This window comes from Oryzias latipes, chromosome 4 (genome assembly GCF_002234675.1).
Source record: "Oryzias latipes chromosome 4, ASM223467v1".
NCBI lineage: Eukaryota > Metazoa > Chordata > Actinopteri > Beloniformes > Adrianichthyidae > Oryzias > Oryzias latipes.
Window position 1 is genome coordinate 24,298,980 of NC_019862.2, and position 20,627 is coordinate 24,319,606.

At 39.4% G+C, this 20,627-nt stretch overlaps 2 protein-coding genes across 2 annotated transcripts in view; one reads left to right on the forward strand and one right to left on the reverse strand.

The window, feature by feature from the left end:
• Positions 1-932: 932 nt before the first annotated feature.
• Positions 933-20,627, forward strand: part of LOC110014966 — a 29,453-nt gene continuing 9,758 nt past the window's right edge. The window contains exons 1-2 of the mRNA XM_020702584.2: positions 933-1,075; positions 1,178-1,273. Coding sequence (XP_020558243.1) covers positions 1,053-1,075; positions 1,178-1,273 — 119 coding nt within the window. The 5' untranslated portion in view covers positions 933-1,052. The remainder of the gene's footprint in view (positions 1,076-1,177; positions 1,274-20,627) is intronic.
• On the reverse strand, positions 5,190-20,134 carry LOC101170016 (cingulin). Its single transcript, XM_004068156.4, has 5 exons — positions 19,639-20,134; positions 12,156-12,252; positions 8,819-8,972; positions 8,578-8,732; positions 5,190-6,112 (listed from the first exon to the last, which is right to left on the reverse strand). Coding segments are annotated over exons 1-5 (735 nt in total). The 5' UTR covers positions 19,966-20,134; the 3' UTR covers positions 5,190-6,110.

The window sequence follows — 20,627 nt, forward strand, 5'->3', positions numbered from 1 at the left end:
TCCTTTCCTTCCTTTATTTTTAAATCAGTTTTCAAAAATTTTTTTTCTTTTCTTTTAAAGTAAATTTTTCATTGATTATTTCTATGATGTATTGTGATTTTAATACATTTTTCTGTTTTGTGAAGCACCTTGAATTACTTTGTGTATGAATTGTGCTATACAAATAAACTTGCCTTGCCATTTGAAAAAAGTCATGAAGATGTTTAGCTAAATGTAGACGTTACACTTAGCTAAAGTTAGAGGGAAAAAATGGGTGATCTACCTGTCAACTGCACTGCCTGGGAGACATTTTTCACCACTACAGGTCAGATCAGAATGGAGGTCATTAGTGATCAAGTGGTCCAGCAGCAAGTCTATACTAAACAATGAAGCTGCAGAAATGCCACATGCCAAGTAAAGTTTAAAAGGCACACATTGGTGCAAAACCGTAACACTATGACACAAGACGGACAGAAGAAAAACAGCATTTGCTACAAAATGAGTGGCAGCTGTCTTTGATCAAGTCTGCAAGAAAGCCAGATTTAGCTGCTGCAATGGCCGTTGAGACAGTACAGAAAATTTTAGGAGCCACTTCCACAACAACACTAAAGCTCCGTTCACATCCGCATGTTCAAGCAACCACTAGTGACGTATGGATACCATCCCTTTTAATTCACGGAACTGCCAACTGTTTGAAAACTGATCATGGAGGAAAAATGAATAATTGCCGTTTATGTCCGACTGGAATTTTATGACACCAAATCTTTCATATATTGGAATGGAGCTGTTAAAGAGAAAACCTGGGGCAGGATTTGAGCCACTAGGACTTTTCGCACCAAGCTTTTTCAAACTGTAGGTGGCAGACATGAGCCAGTAAACAGTAGAAAGAAGTAGAAAGAAATAATGAAGAAGCCCCTTCCTGCTTGTCCGGTGTGAACACCATGGGCCAAACCTGCGTTTAGCGCCTTCTTAAAGGCGAGGCCCAAGCCTGGTGTGTCTGTAGCTTTAAAAGAAGATGAAACTAAACTCAAAGAACTTTTTAAAGACATTGACGAAAACTAGATTGGAACCAAATGTGCCGCTGCTGCAGATTCAGGTGAGTGTCTGTAGCAGTTCTTCTCTTGTGGTAACCCAGGGTTTCACCCCATCAATCCTGAAATCACATCCCAGCAGAAATAAAACACTTTCTCTTTTGAAGGGAATGGAATTCTTCAAATTTTGACCACCTTATCAAAAATGACCCAACCAGAGCCCAACTGGCCTCTGGTTACCCCAGTTCAAGTAGTGGATCAAGGTAATTATGGTTTGTTTCTTTTACCATTTCAGCTTTGAGTTATCCACCTCAGACACAAAACAAACGCAGCAGTTTTGTAAAGTTTTGTGTAAAAATGTTTTTTTCTGCTTCTCCTGTCTTTCCCAATATGACTACATTTGTAGCTGCGGTGATCTGAAAGGCCTTTTCTGTTTGTTTCATGTCAACTCTTGACATTTTAATGTCAGTCAGAGGCAAAGTTAAAATTTTAGTGTTTCTTGGTAGAGTTCAAGTATTTCTTTATCTAAAAAAAAAACCAGAATGTTGCAAAACTTGCATGTTCATGAATGCATATAAAAAAGGAAATTGTTCATGAAGTGGAAATAGAGTAACTAAGCCTTTGCTTGAGTTTGATCTTGAGTTTTTAGAAGGTGGCGTCTGCTGTGTTTTAAATTACTACTTGACAGAAACGGTTGTTTTATTTTGCTTATAAGATCGGACTTTAAAGGGATGGAATTCCTCCTGTGATGCTTTTGTTGTGTATGCTGTGACACATTGATGTTTTTGATGACAAAAAGTGCCTCACTACATGGAGGGGTTCATCTGCAGCACACTCTGCTGGATGTGAAAGGTCCCGGACTAGCAGCACGGTGGCAAATGAATTCCAAGTTAAAAGTTTAAACCATGGTTAGAGGACTTCCTTAAAACACAGCAGTTGTTCCCCGCCAGACTGCCATTGACCCAAAAGTAAAGTTTTGTTTGGTTGTTGTGATCACTCTTGACCCATGACCCATCAGTGCATTTTAGATAACACTAATTACTTTACTAAACAGCTGGAAGAGTCTCCCTGAGGTTGTGAAACATGCGCCACTTTGTTAAAATTCAAATCTAGACTCAAAACATTTCCATTAATGGAAGGGTCCTTATTGGCCACGCTTTTCATTTTCATTTTTTTATAATGTTTAAATATGTTTTTAATCTTTGCACTATTACGTGTTGTGATTTTAATGCATTTTTTTGTTTTGTGAAGCACTTTGATTGAATGAATTGAGCTATAAATGTAAACTTGCCTTACCTAAACAAATGGCAAGAAAATATGACAAAGGTCTATTTGGTCTGGACACACACAACCTTAGTCACATTAGAGGTAGAGACCATTCATAATGCATCTCCTCCAGGTGGTGAAAAGGTTCCTCACTCGTCTCCAGTCCACTGATGGTGTGGCTGTAGCTGAACAGAATGAGATCAGATGGAGAGCAGAGACCAAGCAGTGACTAACGTTGATGATAAACTGAGGTGGCTTCATGCAGAGCACAGAAAGGTGAAGATGCCCCACTGTCAAAGGGTTGAGGCCTGACAGGAACTCCAGGCGGGAACAGAGGCTTGAGATTGAATGTTTTGTTCAAAAAGAGGCAGGGTGATGACATAGATCCGTCAAAAGCCACAAGAAATCCAATCCAAAATCTAAAATCCAGTCACAGAAACCGGTCAGGGTTTACAGAAGACTTGGTCACTAAATAGAAAGATATTCTGAGCCATCACAACCACCTACTAAACCAGCTTACAAAGTAACTATGCATTAGCTCAAACATCCATCTGTCCATCTTCTGAAGCTGCTTAATCCCTTTTAGGGTGACTGGGCTGCTTGAGCCTACCCAACTACTGTTGGGCAAAGGTAGGGTACGCCTTAAGCCGCCAGTCTATTGAACACACTCCCATGCACACCTAGGACAATTAAAAAATAACCAAGGAAACATGTTTTTGGACTGTGAAAGGAAGTTCCCAGAGAAAACCCACACATGCACAGGGAGAACATGCAAACTCCACACAGAAAGAACCCAGCTGGGATTCAAACCAGGGCCTCCTTGCTGTGAGGCGAGAGCACCACTGTGTAGCTCCAGCCTCAAACAGTAAAGGAACATTTTTAAAAGATGTCGAACAAGCTACTCCTGTTTGTGTCTTTTGAACAAATGGTTTGCTGTGAACAGAATTTTTAAGAATTGTGTTTTTGCTATAATGTCACGTAGGGTTAAGACCTTCTGGCTGTTATGACATAAGTTTGTGTCCTAATATGAAAAAGGGTATTTAGTTCAGTAAATCTAGTCATGTTTTCAGGTTTGGCAGCTCTGTTGCCTCATATTTTGCACCTGAGACATCATGGAGACACAATCTTTTTCCAGATTTGTGGTCACATTTGCACACAATTGAAGGGAAAATAAAAGTTTTTTTTGTTTACAATAAAAATAAGGGCTTGACCTTTAGTGAACCTCCCCAGCCCTGAGAGACACTTTCCTGCAGAGAGAGGAGTGCAGACTGCAGCCATGGCCAATGTCTGCATTCCACAGGGTTACTCCAGGCTGGAGTGCTGCAACACAGTTGTGTCAGCAGCTGGATGTACAGGAGACAGCTTGGCTTGCTGAGCAGGAGGATACTGCCAAAATCTGCAGGAACGACTGGCCAAAGCCCCAGAGCAAAAAAAACCCAAAAATATTTGATTCCTGTAAATGACAGAGCAGTTAAGGACACGAGAGCATGGGTCCGTTTTCAGGAAAACAGACTTGTTTTAGGGAAAATAATAAAAGGAAACATTTGTTTTGGCAAAGAAGACAAACGTCCCTTAAGAAGTAAACTTGACATAAAACCACAAACACGGATACACCAGGGAAGGTTTAGCAGATCAGCAAGCCAAAGATGCACAAGGGTAAAGACATAATAATCAAAAACAACAATAAAGAGAACCTCCATGAAGTCTAATTTCCAGTTCCCGCTTCCTGTGGTTTTATCAGTTTTTACAGCTCCACCTTTTGCCACTTCCTTTGGCCTAATTTGGCTCCACATGCAACAAAAATGGGTCATGTAAATGTCAGTCAGAATACAGATTAATGTCAAACATGCAGGTTAAAAACGTTTTTGTACTTTTGTAAATTGTACTTTTCTTTTCTGTGAAATAATTTTATTATTTTATTATTTTGTGAAATTATTTTTCTCGTGCATGTTTGCACTGAACAGTGAGTGGCTCTCATTTCACTGTATGCGTGTGTGATGCGAATTATACATGTGTACAGTGACAATAAAGGCATTCTATTCTAAAAGAGGTGGCACTAAATTCTCTCCAAACTAAGGCAAAACTAAGACTGCAGCCCAAAACCATAGCAATGAAACGGTCATCATGCAGACCATTTCCAAATTAGAATATAATTAAAAGATTTGTGCATTTCCCGAAGTCCATTAAAACATTTTTAAATTAATTTGAAGTACATATATTTTACATAAATTAGGCTTCCATCCACCAAAATAATGAAGACAGAATTTTAGAGAATTCAAATTCTGTTGGTAAATCACCATTTACCTTCAGTTTTGCCTCCATTGTCAAGGACCCCACCCACCCACAACAAGGTCTGTTCACTCTCCTCTCTTCAGGACGGAGGTACAGGAGTGTGAAGTGCAGGACCCCCAGACTCAACTTGTACATCCTCATCGTTCGCTACTGTTATTATCACTTTTTGCACATTTGCACTTCTACAATTTGCCACTCGACATCTTGTGTTTTTGTGTGTTTGTTGTGTGTGAATTTTTTCAGTTTCCTCGATACTTTTTGGCATTCGGAGCAGACAGCAAAGAAAGAATTAGATTGTGCAGGGAAACCCGTTTCTTACTGTGCATATGATACTAAACCCTTTGAATTGAATTGAAATTAAAACCTACGTAGAAACACTGGACAGATTCGGCTCTCAGCACTGGCCTTGATGGAATAAAAAAGGACTTCATGACGGAACTGAAGCGCAATAATCTACATGACAAGTTGATCGAACTGTTTCTAAGGAAAGAGAGGAGGATGGATTTTGTCTTTAAATAATCCGATTTTATTGATGAGTGAAATGATAAATATAATATTCCAAATTTATGTGGTCATTTTCAATGTTTTTTGCTGGCTGTAGTTGCAAAACGAAAATTGTTTACTGTTTTTTGATTATTCCGTTTATTTAGAGACATTTATTGTGGCTACAGGAATTTTCAATATGCAATGTAAAGGTGGTTTCTGCATCATCAAATGGTTAACAAGGAGTTGAGTGATTCAGACATAGCACTACTGAAGGCCAGGGTGTGTAATTCATGGTCCGCAAATGCCATCCAGTAATTGTTTGGCAAACCCGAAAAAGAAATGTACAAAACCAACATCATTGTGAATTTTTTTAGGTTTAATTTTCCAACCTACTGTTTAAACAAGCATCTGACAAAGCTTGTTAAATCAGCACTGTGTTTACTCTGTTTATTCCAGTGCAGGTTGGTACTTTGTTGATTGTGCTATTCAATTGTGTTAAACACGACAAAGACTTGTGGGTAAACCGGCCATTGATCATTTCCATACAGTGGAGGCAATACTTTTGTGTTGGGACTTAATGTTTTAATTTAACAGTCAAATTCCCCCAAATTTTCAACATTTACATTCCTATTTGCTGAATTTCTGAAACCACACCCTTTTGCTCTGAACTGAACACCACCTTCCAGTAGCAGAGTAGCTTAAGTCCACTGCAACAAGGAAAAATTCTAGCCTTGACTTTGAGGCATTCGAAAGAAGCTTATGAAGTTGAGACACACGCAGCAGAAGAAAAAATCCCTCCTCTGGGCCGGACAGGATCAGATACATGACAAAAAAGGAAACAGCAGAGAATCTCAAAGAGACCAGCAGATCTAAACTGGTTCAACCAAGGAGCTGAAAGCAAAAGTCCAAGCGTTCGTCGTGTGTCAGCATCTCCATGGCGACGTGTTTGTTGTGCAGACAGAGAGTTTGTACAGCAGTCGTCAGTCGGTCCAGACTCTGTCTCACTTTGGACCACAGTACTCGCTGTCCTGGTTTTTAATATCCAGCTTGTTGAAATCCTGCGAAAAAGCCAAAGAGGTGAATGAGGTTAAAGAATGATGCCCTTTCTGGGGCATTTCTGTTTTAAAATTTAAAGTCCTACTCTGATCATCTTTTGACCTATTCTGAAAGCGTTCCTAGTGGTCTCTTCATTATGATTATGACATTTATAGTCAAAATCTATCAATGTTTGTTGTTTTCTAGGACAGAGTTTCTGCAGAGCAGCAGTAGGTGATTTTAAATTCATCCCTGGGTTGTGGGCAGGACAGTTGGTGCGGCGTGACCCCGCTCCAACTTCCCATCACCTATCTGTTTACATGCTTTCTTGCTAGCTTACAGCCCCTCACACTCCCAAACTAACATTAGTGGTGCAACAAAAACAGCGAGCAATATGGAGCTGTCCAACCGTACAGTTTAGATCCAGATGCCAGCTCAGACGATGAAAATATTGACGCACGCGGATCTAGTGATCTACAAGTGGAGCAGAGAGCTTGTGGCCCGCTGACTGTAGCTTCTACGTCACACCTACAAGATTTTTCCATTGGCAGCGGCTTGGTGGCTTGCCCATAGTAGCTTATGGAGCTGTTCAACTACAAGCTCTTTCTAACGGCTGTCTTTCATCTGCTCCTGATTGACAACAATTTGAATAAACACTTAGAAATACTATTCTAAGCTTAATTTTCTTCATATTTATCCTCACAAGAACATGTTAGAAACACCAAAAACACAGTTTTCATTAGAGTGGGTCTTTACATTTTCAGCAGATTTACTTAAAACTATGAACAGTCAGAGGATAATAAAGTGACTTATGTGATAAACTATTGTGGAATCATCTGAGGGCAGCCAGATGTAGTAGAGCGATTTAAAAAAGAACTAAAACATTGCATTATTAAGATTACATTACTGTTTCAAGGAAACTTTGACTTGCTGAAGTCATTCAGATCGTAAGGATATCTTTCACATAGATCAGTGAAAGTTTTTTAAAAGGCATCATAAAGAAAATGTGTTATATAATTGTTTGGACTGTAAAGACAAAAAATGAAAAACTGCAGTAGACGAAATAGACCACGAGGCTTGGGGTTGGATTTAAATCAGAACCATTTGTCTGTGCATGTCCGTTGTTCCCTTCAGCCAAGCTGGTAGGCTATTTTTCTTTTTTTCGAGATAAACCTGTTTTTCCCACAAATTTATTTTTGGCTTGCTAATTTTAAAGAGGGTTCTGAAAAAACATGACTCTCGGGCATAACGTCCAGAAATGATTATTATTCGTTGGGCTTCCATGGCAGAGCTAATATTGTTTAAACTGAACAGCTTTTAGCTTTATTGAGAAAACCTGAAGTCCTTCTGAAGATCGTGGTTTTATCATATTATCCTGATAAATGAGGGTTTAAAGAATACTTCACTTCACTTTTCTATTTAACTTTTTTAAAGATATTTAATTAATTTGCATTTTCCTTTTCTTTTCACAAATTGTTATACATTTTATTGAGAATTGAAGGGGGAAAAAAATATATATATATATACATTCTGTTATCTAAAGGTAAAATAAGAAAATAAAAGTCACATAATAGCCCAAACAAAGAGATAAACTGAAAGATGCATCACAAGGGCTGACCTATTTTGGATCTTAGTCTGTTCTAGATTAGACTAATTTCAGAGAACAAATCTTTATTTATTAACTTAAATAAACTTACCTTTGTGCGGACTTAATTAGTTTAAAAAGTTTATTCACATCATATTCTTTGGAAGTTAATCATGCTTTCATGAAGCCAATCCAAAACTAGTTTATTTAGAATATTCACAAAATGAGAGCTGGATCATATTTGTTTTGTGCAACATCCTTTTTTTTTTGTTTTGTTATTTATTTAGGAAAAATAACTGTTTATCTCCATTGTGTAGCTTTAGTCTTTATGTTAGATATTTTAGTAAATTATCTACGAAATATTAAAACATTATGTTTTGTAAGAATGCAATGTAAACCAAGAGGAAGCCTTGAGGAACACTAGAATTAACTGAAGAAACCAGTGAGAATGAAACAAGTTGACTTTTCCTTTAACTCATAAATAAGAGCAAAACAAATTTGACTAAACTAGCTGACACTAAAGTTTAAAAAAAAAACCCATTAAACTGGGTCTACTTTTCAATCAAACAATTAACGTATTTCTTACTATATCAAATGTTGCCTTGACAAACCAAATTTTTTCCCCCCTAAATTCCGTTATGTTTAAATTTAATTTCACTTTTATGCAATGTTTAGCAATGTTTGTAAAGGGAAAAAGGTCTGTGATGTGAGCTCTGCTTCCTCTCCATTTGACCTGAAGGAAGCTTCTATGTTTAGTCAGAATGGTTGTTCATTTAAACAGAAGTGAATGTATGGTTTAGAACAAAGTCAGACAATCTGAGCTGCATTTCACAAACCTCTGTGAGAATGATAAACATTAAGTTTTTGGATAAGATAGTCAGAAGAACCAAAAGAGGTACGTACAGGTCGTAAGCAGCAGAGTGGTGCACATGAGCAGTATCAGAGCAGGAGCTCCAGAGACAGGAACAATTACGGAAGCGCCACCCGAGGGGGGGCAGGACTTTTCCTCCTGCTTGTTCTCCGTAGGTATGTTACATTCAACAGCTTTGTACTTTTGACTGTAAAGAGAGATGAAAACAGGTTTAGGAGGGCAGACAGCATGCCCTTGATCAGGAAACGACAAACCACAGTAGAGAACTCCTACATCTGCTTTTGCAGGAACTGCTTCTGAGAGTCGCAGGCCTTGGTCAGAGCCTGAGCTGCCATGGTTTGGCTTTGATCCGCCTGCCTCAGGTTGACGCAGGCCTCAGTCTGATGGAAGGCCTCGGTCATGTTCTGCTGTAGGACCTCCATGCGCTCTAAGGACATCAAGCAGAGAAACACAATATGAAGAACCAGTAAAAGACAGCAGAGCTAAATACAACTAACTGCTCATCACAACTCCTGTCTAACTGCTCGCGCTCAATTTAGACCTGCACGAGATTTTTGAACATGTCAACTTTTAAAAAGAATAATTAGATTAACAAATCTAATTTGTTTTAGTTTAATTTGTTAATAAAGGTCATTTAATTCTCATTTAATTTACTCCCGGCTTGGTTTGAGGGCATTTTAACTTGATGATAAATTTTGTTAATGTTATCAACATTATTCAAGATAAATTTGCTGAACTTTTACCTGTGACTGTTGTAACTTGACTGCATCTACATTGCATGATTTTTGTTTACAAGAACGAATGCAAACGGGAGCTCCAAACGTCATGGACAGCACCATCATTGATCTCACATTTTCACATTCTTTAAAGATTTGAGAACTGTTTGCATCTCTCTGTTTTCTTATCGTACTCCGGCCTGGATGATGGTGTTAAAGAGTAAGCAGGAAACAAACACGGGTCGTTTCCAGCTGTTTTAAGTGAATTTGACTAAAGGATGTGTAGACTTACTGAAAGTGTGACTGCTGGGATTTTAAACTCCCTATGGGAGGCGCCATCCACAGATGTGGAAACCTTTTTTTTACAACTTCATAAAAGCAATGTCTGACTATTTCTCTTTGTGTTTTTGCCGGGGCAACGTCATACAAGGAGTGAAATTGTTAAGCTATGTTCACACTGCAACGTGTGTTCAAGCGACCACTTCCAATGAAAAATCTATGTAAATGTGCATTTCATGTTCATGCGATGAAACGCCATTTTCTACAACTGTTTTTGGACTCTGCGTACAAACCCGCGACCATTGAACACGCATTTAAACCCAGTTGAATTTAGATCATTAAGGGACTTGGATCTGATAATGACGTATGGGTGATGTCCTTTTTAATTCATGGAAATGCCAACCGGTTGAAAATTGATCATGGAGGAGAAATTAACAGTTACGGTTTGTGCCAGACCAAATAAATTTGAAACTAAGTCTTTTATATATCGGAATAGAGCTGTGGAAAAAAAGATTTGCAACGCTTTGACATTTCACCCCAAGTCTCCTCCAACTATAGGTGGTGGAAATGTGCTAGTATTCGGTAGCGACAGTCCAGTGTGAACCCCATGAGCTAAATGCATTATCAAGAAAGCATGTCACAACTGTGATGTGATCATATTCATAGTCTAGAGTTAGTCGTGAGGGCAACTTATTTAGGTGTCATGCAACATAACTGTGTGGTTGTGATAGTTTTAAATGCTGATCAACAAAAAAATAAGGATTTTTCTTTCAGATACAGCCCCAAAAATCGGTGAGGTACGTTAACTATTCCCAATTGATTCCTAACTTTAGCAGTAACCTTTTTCAAACGTTAAAAGACGCCAGAATGCCAAATTTTAACAGTAACAAGCCACGGCACTCTGAAGCTGCTTAGAGTGAACTTTACAAGGGAAATCAAAAAAGTCTCCCTTTGGTGAGTCATAGAACTCCCATATGTTAACATAAAAGTTAAGTGATGTTTGCTCCAGCTTGACCACAATGCAATGTTCATATCTTAATCACACAGTATTTGTTTTTGTTCAGGCTGTTCGCAGCAGGAAGTCGACCTTCACTGACATCCGTTTCCACCCTCAGCTGCTGCTGTTACTGAGGCTCTGACAGGAAGTCGCTCTTAAGATTTCACACCACACGCCTCACATTTCAGCCTTCAGAATCAAAGTTCCTCAAACACTATTAAGATGGATAAGACTCTGATGAGACTCAAACCAGAGCGACCAAAAACTCCTGAGAACATGGTCAGGTGACCTGGCTTATCGGTCTCCTGAAGATGATTGGGTAGAATGCAGATTTAGGTGATTTAGCTTTTCCAGGAGGGACACTGAGGCATTTAAGGAAATGACTGTGTGTTCAGATATTTTCTCCATCTCATCTACAAGGGTCGATACAAAAGCTGGTGTTTCTTTTTTTTGGCTAGATTTGTGGCATGGCAGTGAGATGTGAGCAACCTCTCTGAGGTTTCATTACAGAGTGCTTCTGTGCACAAGGGCATGACAGGGAAACCCACATTCCACAGCCCTGACTGGTCCTCCTCAGAGCCTCTTGGAGCTCTGAGGAGCAGTGAGGAGTTGCGTTTGCTACAGAAATGGGAGCTTTGAAATGTTCAGAATTTGCTGAGACATTCAGAGTTAAGTCCAGCTCCTAAAAAGGAATCACATACTGTCACTCCACCTCTACCAACCTTCACATTTTGCACAATACAGTTAACATTCTCCTGGCAAGCCTCAGTACCCAGACTTTTGCCTGCCAGGTGGAAAAGTGGGGATTTTTCCCTCTGGGGAAGATGTCATCCGCTGCTCCCCCATCACCAGTTAGTTTTATCAGTCTTCCAATCACGCTGAAGTTCATTGAACTGCACCGTAACGACACCAATGTTTTTGAAAGCAATCTGCAATTTACCTCTGGGCACAAAAATGATTAGAGCAGCAGGATCAAGTTGTTTGAATGATCGATTGATTTTTATTTTTGCATTATTTTGTTAATATTATCAGGTAAAGATAAATCAGGAGTGTCAGAATCCAGGTCTCCAGGGTCGGTATCCAACATGTTTTCCATCCAACCTGCCAGTGAAGCTCCTTACTGGCTGAACACACCTGATCCAGGTAATCAGCAGCAGATAAGGCAGGAAACCAGCAGAAGGCCGCCCCTGGAGGCCTGGAGTTTGACACCCCTGCTCTGAGTCATTGAGAAATGTTTTCTTGTTCCAACGTTCATGGATTATTTTCTGTCTTGAATTTGTTTTCTGTCCTTCCTGATTCATTATATCCAGAGTATGACTAACAAGGCAGTGTTTCCAATCCCATAACATTTCCTCCAGTTTTATTTAACTATTTTTGTCTTCATCTGGAAACCCTGGACTGCATTTTTTGTGGTTGACAACTTCTCTTCAATGCTGATTTAAGTTTTTTTTTAACGAGAGGCTTCCCCGATTCCATAAGCAGCCACTTTTGTATTTGTTTATTGACTATGACTCATGGTCGTCATGGCAACATAGGAGGAATAGGCTGCTGAGAATAAAGCTGGCGTCTCTCTGGGAAAGTTTCCTTACATGGCAGTGATGGAGTTTTTTCCCCTCACCTTCCTGCAGGCTGATGTGAGCCGTGAGGTTTGCCTCCTTCTGCTGCAGCTGCTTCACCTCCTCCTGTAGCGCGCTGATGTTCCAGTTGAGGACAACCTGCGGCACAAAATAAACACACCCCAGAGGAAAAAACACATGTTACTAAGAGCCTGCAGAGTATGGAAGCGATTGTGTGGCGTAATTAAAAATCAAAATCAAAACCAGAAATGCTTTTTCATTTTCAAAATGAAGCTGCATTTTGACTCAAAATTAAAATTAAAAAGCAATCCGCTAAAATGATTTTTCCTTTTCTACCAAAAAAACACTTTTTCTGTCACTCAATTAAAATGATAAAGAAAATGGTATTTGACATTTCATTTTCAAAAAATTCTCTGGTAAATGTGTAGCAAAGTTCATTTAGAAATGTCTAATTTGACAATTAAAATGGATTAACAGAAATGATTTTTAATTTTCAAAACGTAACTGCATCAAATGACTCAAAATTTAAATGAAAAATCAATACTTCAAAATGCTTTTTCCTTTTCTACTTCAACACCACGTATTCTGTGTCTTAATTAAAACGAAAATGCAAAGAGTGTGACCGTGCGAATAGTGTCTCATAATTCAATTGGACTTAGCATTTTCCAGAGGGGAGGCGGGGCGATGACGTCAGTGCTATCTCCATGTGTCTGGCTGGCTGCCAAAGGGCACAGACAGTCTAGGAGCAGTGCGGACAGGTTTGTAGCCTAGTGTTAGCAGCAGGGGAGATGGCTTTGTGACAGTTTTGCACTCCTGGTGATTGTACACAGCTTCTCGGGACTACGTAGCAGCATTTCCGCCTTATGCGGTCCAGAGTTTGGGACCACAGCCTCCTTTGGAAGCCCCGCTTCGGACAGAGCTAACGCGGAGCTAAACTCGGCCCGCTAGCCCGGAGACAAAGCTAGTCCAGGGAAGCTTCGAAGCGCAGGAGGAGGAAATGCTGCTACGCACATCTGAGAAACTAAACCATCATATGAATTTGGGTTTCCAGTGGTGTCCAGAACAAAATAAAGGCTGATGTAATTCCCACATATTCACATCCAAGATGCTCATTGTGGCATTGCCAGCACAGAGTTTCAAAAGCATTTTGAAGTATCGAGTTTTCATTTTAATTTTGAGTCATTTGGTGCAGTTACATTTTGAAAATGAAATGTTAATCCATTTTAATTGTCAAATTAGACATTTCTAAATGAATTTTGCTACACAATTACCAGAGAACCTTTTGAAAATTAAATGTCAAATACCATTTTCATTATCATTTTAATTAAGACACAGAATAAGCAGTGTTGAAGTAAATGGTAAATGGCGTATACTTGTATACCGCCTTTCTTCCTACAAGGACAAAGCTCTTTACAGTCACAGACCCATTCACCCAGTCACACACACATTCACTCACACATTCACACACTGGTAGAAAAGGAAAAAGCATTTTCCTTGAATGCTTTTTCATTTTAATTTTGGGTCATTTGAAGCAGCTTCATTTTGAAAATGAAAAAGCATTTCTGTTAATCCATATTAATTGTCAAAGTAGACATTTCTAAATGAATTTTGCACCACATTTACCAGATAACTTTTTGAAAATGAAATGTCAAAAACCATTTTCTTTATTATTTTAATTAAGTGACAGAATAAGCGGTGTTGAAGTAGAAAATGAAAAAGCATTTTGGCGGATTGCTTTTTCTTTTTAGTTTTGAGTCAAAAAATGTAGCTTCATTTTGAAAATGAAAAAGAATTTCTGGTTTTGACTTTTATTTTTAATTATGCTACAGAAGAAAGGCAGCAACACTTGCTTATGGAGAGGCTTCAGTTTAACTCTCTCAGTACAGCTTTACTACTTTGACACCAACGAGGGCTGACACCCCAGTTAGGACAAAAATCCCTGTTTGATCTGAGTTTTATTTGTGGATTGAGAAATTTAAATAAGCAAATTCAGACTTTTCTTTTAAAAATCCTGAAAATTTCCTGAAGTTTTGTAGAGATTTGCTATTTAAAACGTTCTATGTTTAAAGTTGGATGCAAATACCGGTACCTCCTTCAAGGGTCGCCACAATGAATCAGCTTCCTCCAACTAACCTTGTCTTCTCCATCCTCTACCTTCATGTCTTTGTTCTCTGCATACGCGAACCTCATCTTTTCAGCATCAGGAGTTAAAATGCATAATACAAATATTCTAGACTCTCCATCCTCGTTGCTGAGCTGCTGACTGAAAGCAGGAAGGCCGAGAACAACCTTTGTCAACATTCCTTTCACTGCACGCAGCTGTCGCTGTTAGTTCAAGACTTAGAACCAGCTGATAGGATCGCTGATGCTGTGCAGACGCATTGCTGCTCATTCCGTCAACTTTTGATCAAGATTCTCATACCAGGATTTGGACACTGATGCCGGACGAACACTGCCAAAACAACCCTCTTAGAAAAAAGTTAATAATTCTTTCTGCATTGGCAGATTATCTTTCCACAAGCCAAAAAGAAATCTATCAATGGGGTAAGGAAATTTGTCTTACCGAGAAGTCTTATTTCAAGAAAAAAAACATTTTTGTCACAAAGAAATGTTTTTTCAAACTAAAATCTTTTGGCTATTAAAATGTTTTCTTGATAAGATCATTTTTTCTTGCAAGGCAGAAAATAAGACAGTTTTACAATGGTCTTTTTACTTTCTTAAGATTCAGTTTTTGCAGTGAACAGACTCAAACCCACGCCCCCTGCTCTGAACATCAAAATGAATGACAGTGTTCAGCAGAATTCTTCTTACTTATAAATTGATCTCTGAATCTGTTATTTATATTTAAATAATCTCTCAAGATATTTCGCTCATGGGAGCAGCAGACCCCTTTCATTTCTTCTCAATGTTTACTAGGAGGATTTCATAATTTTAAAGATTTGCTTTGATAAGAATGAATATGCAAAAACAAATCGGAGCTTTAACTGTTTAAGCAAAAAAAACAACTAAAAATTATCAAAGAAGAAAGTTATGTTTGAAAAATGAGAAGGTGACACAGAAAAGAAAAAAAAATGTAAAAAATATACAATACACTCATTTATGACTAGGGTTTGGAGCTCTGTCAGTTAGAATTTGTTAAAGCATATTGCTGCAAAAATAAATGGCTTGACCCTGCAACAACCATTACACCAGTGATAGTCTTTATTAAGTTATTTTTCTTTGTCTTGGTCTTTATTTTGCTAGATCCTCTTAATATCGACTAATGTCCTTTCCTTTCTATGTTGCTAAATCATACTTGTAACTTAGACTGATTTCAGTCCTAATTGTTATCATTGTTAAAGTCCCACTCCAATGAAAATGGTGTTTTTGCTGTTTGTAAAATGCTCTTTTGGCATCTTTTTAATGATTGAAGACATATGCAGTGTGCAATTGAAATTACGATCAAAATTTCATTTTTGAGCATTTCTATATTCAAATTATTGTGAATCAGGAGCAGAGGAAATGTGCCAATTGAATGAAGCTTGAATTGTTTTTTTTTTTAAATACATAAGATACAAAAGAAATGGAATGAAATAACTGTAGCTGGTGTAGCATAAAATATGAAAAATCTGAACCCTCTCCTTCCACATATCACACAACGTCTGCAAATGTCACAGGCAGTCCAAACATTTCACAGCTGATGGCACAAGGAGCCTGAAACCGGCTAAAAGAACAAAGTCACAGGTGGAAACGCTCCCAGCGTGGCTCTGAGACAGGAGTTGTTATTGAGTCGTGATGCAAACTGCTTCAACTGCAGCATGAGGTTTAAGCTCGCAGGAAAAAGAAAAATAATGTCAAAAGTTAGAAAAAGTCCTTTATTTCTTGGCCTGTCGTTTTCCTGTTGTGCTGTCAAAGCAGTTTATTCAATTGGACAGATTCTGTCTTTTCATATACAAATATGTTGTCTACCTATACCATAAATTACGGTAATAAAAAGAAATATAAATATCGATGGCCTGTCAATGGTGCATCAATTTCATGTGTTCGTGCACAAAGTCAAGGATTTTGTAGGATCATTGTCAGGTTGATGATAAACTAACTATACCAAACAGGTGCTAATGATCATCAATGTCACACAGAGGTTGGAACCCAGCAATGAACTCCAAGAGAAACAGCTTTGTGGTAGTAACAGCCAAACTCTGCTACCATGGTGAGGTTTGGAAAGACCGTTTCATCTACCATATTATATATTGTCATATATAAGGCACAAAAAACTATAAGGTTTCATTAAGCGAGACAAAAGAGTCAGATAAAAACCCCATCAGTCAGTCAGATTTCATTAACTGTGTTCACAGTAACTCTAGAAGTAGTTTTTAACACGCCACTCGTTAGCTACGTTTTAAGAGGATACCGTTAACACAATTGTGACAGTGACTATGCAAACTATGCCAACTCCCAACCTTGTTAGTAACTCATAAAAAAAAACACTGTCCGATACTGCAACACATTAGCATATTACCATTAACACCCAACCTTGTTAGCAACTCATAAAAAAAACAGACTGACCTTATTACAGACCACTGAGAACCTCTCAAAATCACAACCACACAAACACAACCAGAATGAATCCAATATAGAAGGCACTCCGGACTATTAAGCACACTGTCAGTTTTGAAAACAATGTGTAAGTGTATCTTATGGGGTGATAAATGTGGTAGTGTCAATATTGAGCGGAACAACAAGACACATCTACTGCATCAAACAAGACGTCTCTCCAAGAGATTTGACCCATTCCCTAGGGGAGCGGTGAGCTGCAACTGAACTGCGCTCGGGAGGCAGAAGCGTTAAGGGCCTTGCCTAAGGACCCTCACTGAGTGATGTTAACTGCTCGTCATTGATTTGGTAATTGCCCCCAGTACCATTGTTTCTTCCCCTCCGGGAATCGAACCCTGGATTCCTGCATGGTAGCTCACCTTACCAACCGAGCTACTCAGGGGTCAGCTAGCTCACATACACACACGCACACCACCATGTTGGAGCCAGACGACGTCAGTAAGCATTGATTGGTCCGAGTCGGCCAGAGTCAACATTTCAATGGCAATCACTCTCGTCAATTGTTTTGTAATGTTCAGCACGAGACCACATACTTTTATTGAGGCATCTGATTGGTCTTTTTATAACTTGAATACCTTGCACTACAGAAAAAATCTGAAAAAAGTTAGGATTAACAGGAACATGTTAAAATAAGGTATCAGAGCAAGAATTTTGACGAATAGAATGACTGAGTAATAGCTGTTTATTTCTCTAAAGAAGTCTGCGGGATTTTGGCTTCTTGGAGTCAGTGGGTACTTCCTGAACGGCAGGGTCGGGAGGTCACTCAGTCCAGCTCTTATAAACAGTCAAGGTGTGTATCCCAGGAAGACTGCCTCCTTGTTACCCTGTCAGTATTAGGTAGTCAAGCTTTGCAGAAGTATTCGGCTGACTTATCTCTCCCCAGGAAATCTGCAGAACACTGTACTTAACTGATCTATGGTTCATGGGACTGTCAGGTGACCTGTCATGACAAAACAGCAACCCAAGAATCTGGTTCCTTTAAATAAAGAGGACCAGATCCTTTTCACGGATGACAGCCTCCCTTATTCCTGCCTTTTCCACCAGTGATCACAATGTTTTATGAGCAACCCTAGCAGTTGGATGGTTAGCTAATTGATCAACAACAAACACCCTTTCTCCATTTAAAAGTGTAGAGAAAACAGAGAATTCTATCCCAATTGACAAATGCATAGGGCACCGGTAATAATTTTGGCAGCTTGCTTGGTTGTAGACTCAGGAAGTGGTTGTGTGAGCTCTACCTTCACAACCACAACACCAATGCGTTAAGTTAGGGTGTGGAGCATTGCCTCGTAAAATGTTGCTGCTACTTGCATGCAGGCCCCAAAGATGAGCAATGGCACAGCCGTATGGGTGTGTTTAAAGTCAACCAATGGTTCATGGTGCTTTTATGGTTAATCGATATTTTTCATCTCCTGGCCAGTTGGGGCCCATAGTCACAATTCAAATTGTCCTTGGAGAAAACACTGAACCTTAATGTGTGTAGGCCCTAAAGGATTTTAAAGGGCTCACTAACAACACAGTAACAGGTCTGTGAGCAACAGAAGTCTTTCTTGGTTCTAAAAGCTGGATACATTTTCTTGCACCATTAGGCAAATAAATTCTTCAAAATTCAGACAATGTCATTTCTTGGATTTTTTTTTTTTTTTCTGAATGTCACTACCTAATCCAAGTCCATGATCGGTCAAAATCTGACCTGGTTTAACAACTTAGTGTGTGTTCAATGCCCACACATTTTGTATGAAAACAGCCTTTAAAATGTGCGTAGCTTTGCGTGAACGCAAATGTTTTGAACATGGAGACCTGAAACACGTATTTACGAGGTCGGTTGAACGCTTGTCGGCAAAGGCCGTGGAGCTTAGCTTCAGAGGTGCAGTGATCAGATGATGAAGGGTCACGTGGAGCATTCCCGTCTGAATGCAAACGCTAAACTGGGAAGACAGTTGATGAATGACTTTCACAAGTTCACACTTTGACCTTTGAACTGCAAAATAATTTTCAGCTCTCGGGTTGTTTAGAAACCTTTTTAAATGAAATTTGAGTGCCATTCCTTTTCAGAGCTATAATCCACAGTTATGATGTGGGGGTGTCCTGTTTTTTTTTATTTTTTCACATTAATTTCCTCCATGAGTGTAGCTTGAGGAATGGAAAAATGAGGCTGAGGAAAAGGAAAGGAACACTGAGGGGGGAGTGGACGACAAACATTCACTTTTTCCAACTGGGCTCTGTGAGAAAGTGAAGGGGGGAACAACAATTCCGAACAGGAGGGACGATGGAATGGGGAGGAGGTGAGGGGAAGTGGTGCTGGGGGGGGGGTCAAGGAAGAGGAGTCCTGCTCTGTTTGTTTCAGCAGGTTAGCATATCTGTCAGTTTCTCTGCGTCTTTCCTGACTCGAGCTGTTGCTTTTGAGGCTCAGCTGTGTTCAAATATTTGGTTTTTGAGCCAACAGCATTGACCTCAGTCTAAGGACAGCTCTGAGGTAAGCTCTCAGTTTTAAAGCTGCACTTTTCAAAAGTTAAAAGTGAAAACAAGTTTTTTTTTTTTTTTTTTCTGTTTACGTAACAGGAAGATTTCGGTACATAAATTGCTATCTGTTTTCAAATGAAATCATGTTTTATGCTCAGCAAAGGACCTGCAGACCTTTATTAATGCATAACAGAAAGCAAATAAATGGGGCCTTTTCCAGTCTGCATCTGATCACCTCCAAATTTTTACAAAGCTGCAAAAATCTAACCAAAATGTAGATGAAAAGAAAAATTGATGGCACAGAAAATTATTTTTCTCTTTATTTTTTTCTGCTTTTGCTGTCTCTTTAGATGTGCCTAAATAGATGGTAAGTAGTTGTTTATAATTGATTATCTTTGCTCAGTTCACACTGAACAGATGATAAAATGAAATCCTTACATTTTTTATCAGAAAATGATGGAAACTCACATTTTCCTGGCGGCTCTCTTCCAGCTTGGCGTTGGTCGTGTTTTGCCTCTCCATCAGGAGTAAGATCTCTCTTTTCTTCTGGTTGTTCTCCCCCCTCGCTTCCTCCACTTTCTCCTCCAGGGCCACTTTGTCCTTTTGGAACTTCACCTTTGCCCCCTCCAGTCTTTCCGTGGCGTCCTGCAGCTCGGCGCGACACTGAGCCGCGCCTTTCATGTTTGGAGATGTGGCCCAAACAACGAGGATGACGATGGAAACGATGGACCAAAGCGTGAGAATGACGAGCAACACATTCTTTACTTTTTGGGAAGTCTTGGGCTCAGTTGTCATTGTTGCTTGGCTTAAAACCCTGGTCTGGAGGTGAACCTGAGGATGAGGATGTGCAGAGAGTGGCTGCTCCTTGTGAGGCTGAAGTGAGCTGGAGTTTCCCTTCAAGTTGGGCAGGGACGCAAGGAGGGGCTCCTTTGGGGGTGGCTCCTCCTTTAACGTTTGCCTCACTCAGCTAACTGTTCTAGGTGTGTGTGTGTTTGGTGGAGGGGGGCTCTAACAACTGAAGCTTTCTGTTTCTGTTTCCTGCTCTCTCTCTGTGATGCACTCAGCTGAACTCTTAAACTGAAAAAAAAAAAAAAAAAACAGGCAGAATCAAAACTTAAGAATAAGCAGAAACTGAAAGCATTCAGCAGCAGCAGTATTCACTCTTTCCTGACTGGCTGCGAGCTCTTGGCACACAACTGGCTACCACATGCCCCACCCAACTGATCTCCCTGACCTGTGATTGGCTTTTTGTGTGTTCAGAGCATCTGCATCTCTGTAAGCATGTAGCTGCTGCCAGGAGTTACTTTAACGTGACAAACCACCGCCAAAGTTAACCACACCCCACTGGGCTGGTGTTAGGTTAGATAAACAGACTTGGATTGTCGCAGGTGCAAATAAACACTTCTAAAGTATGTCGATATCTTCTCAAAATTCCTAGGATTATGTGTGGGATTGAA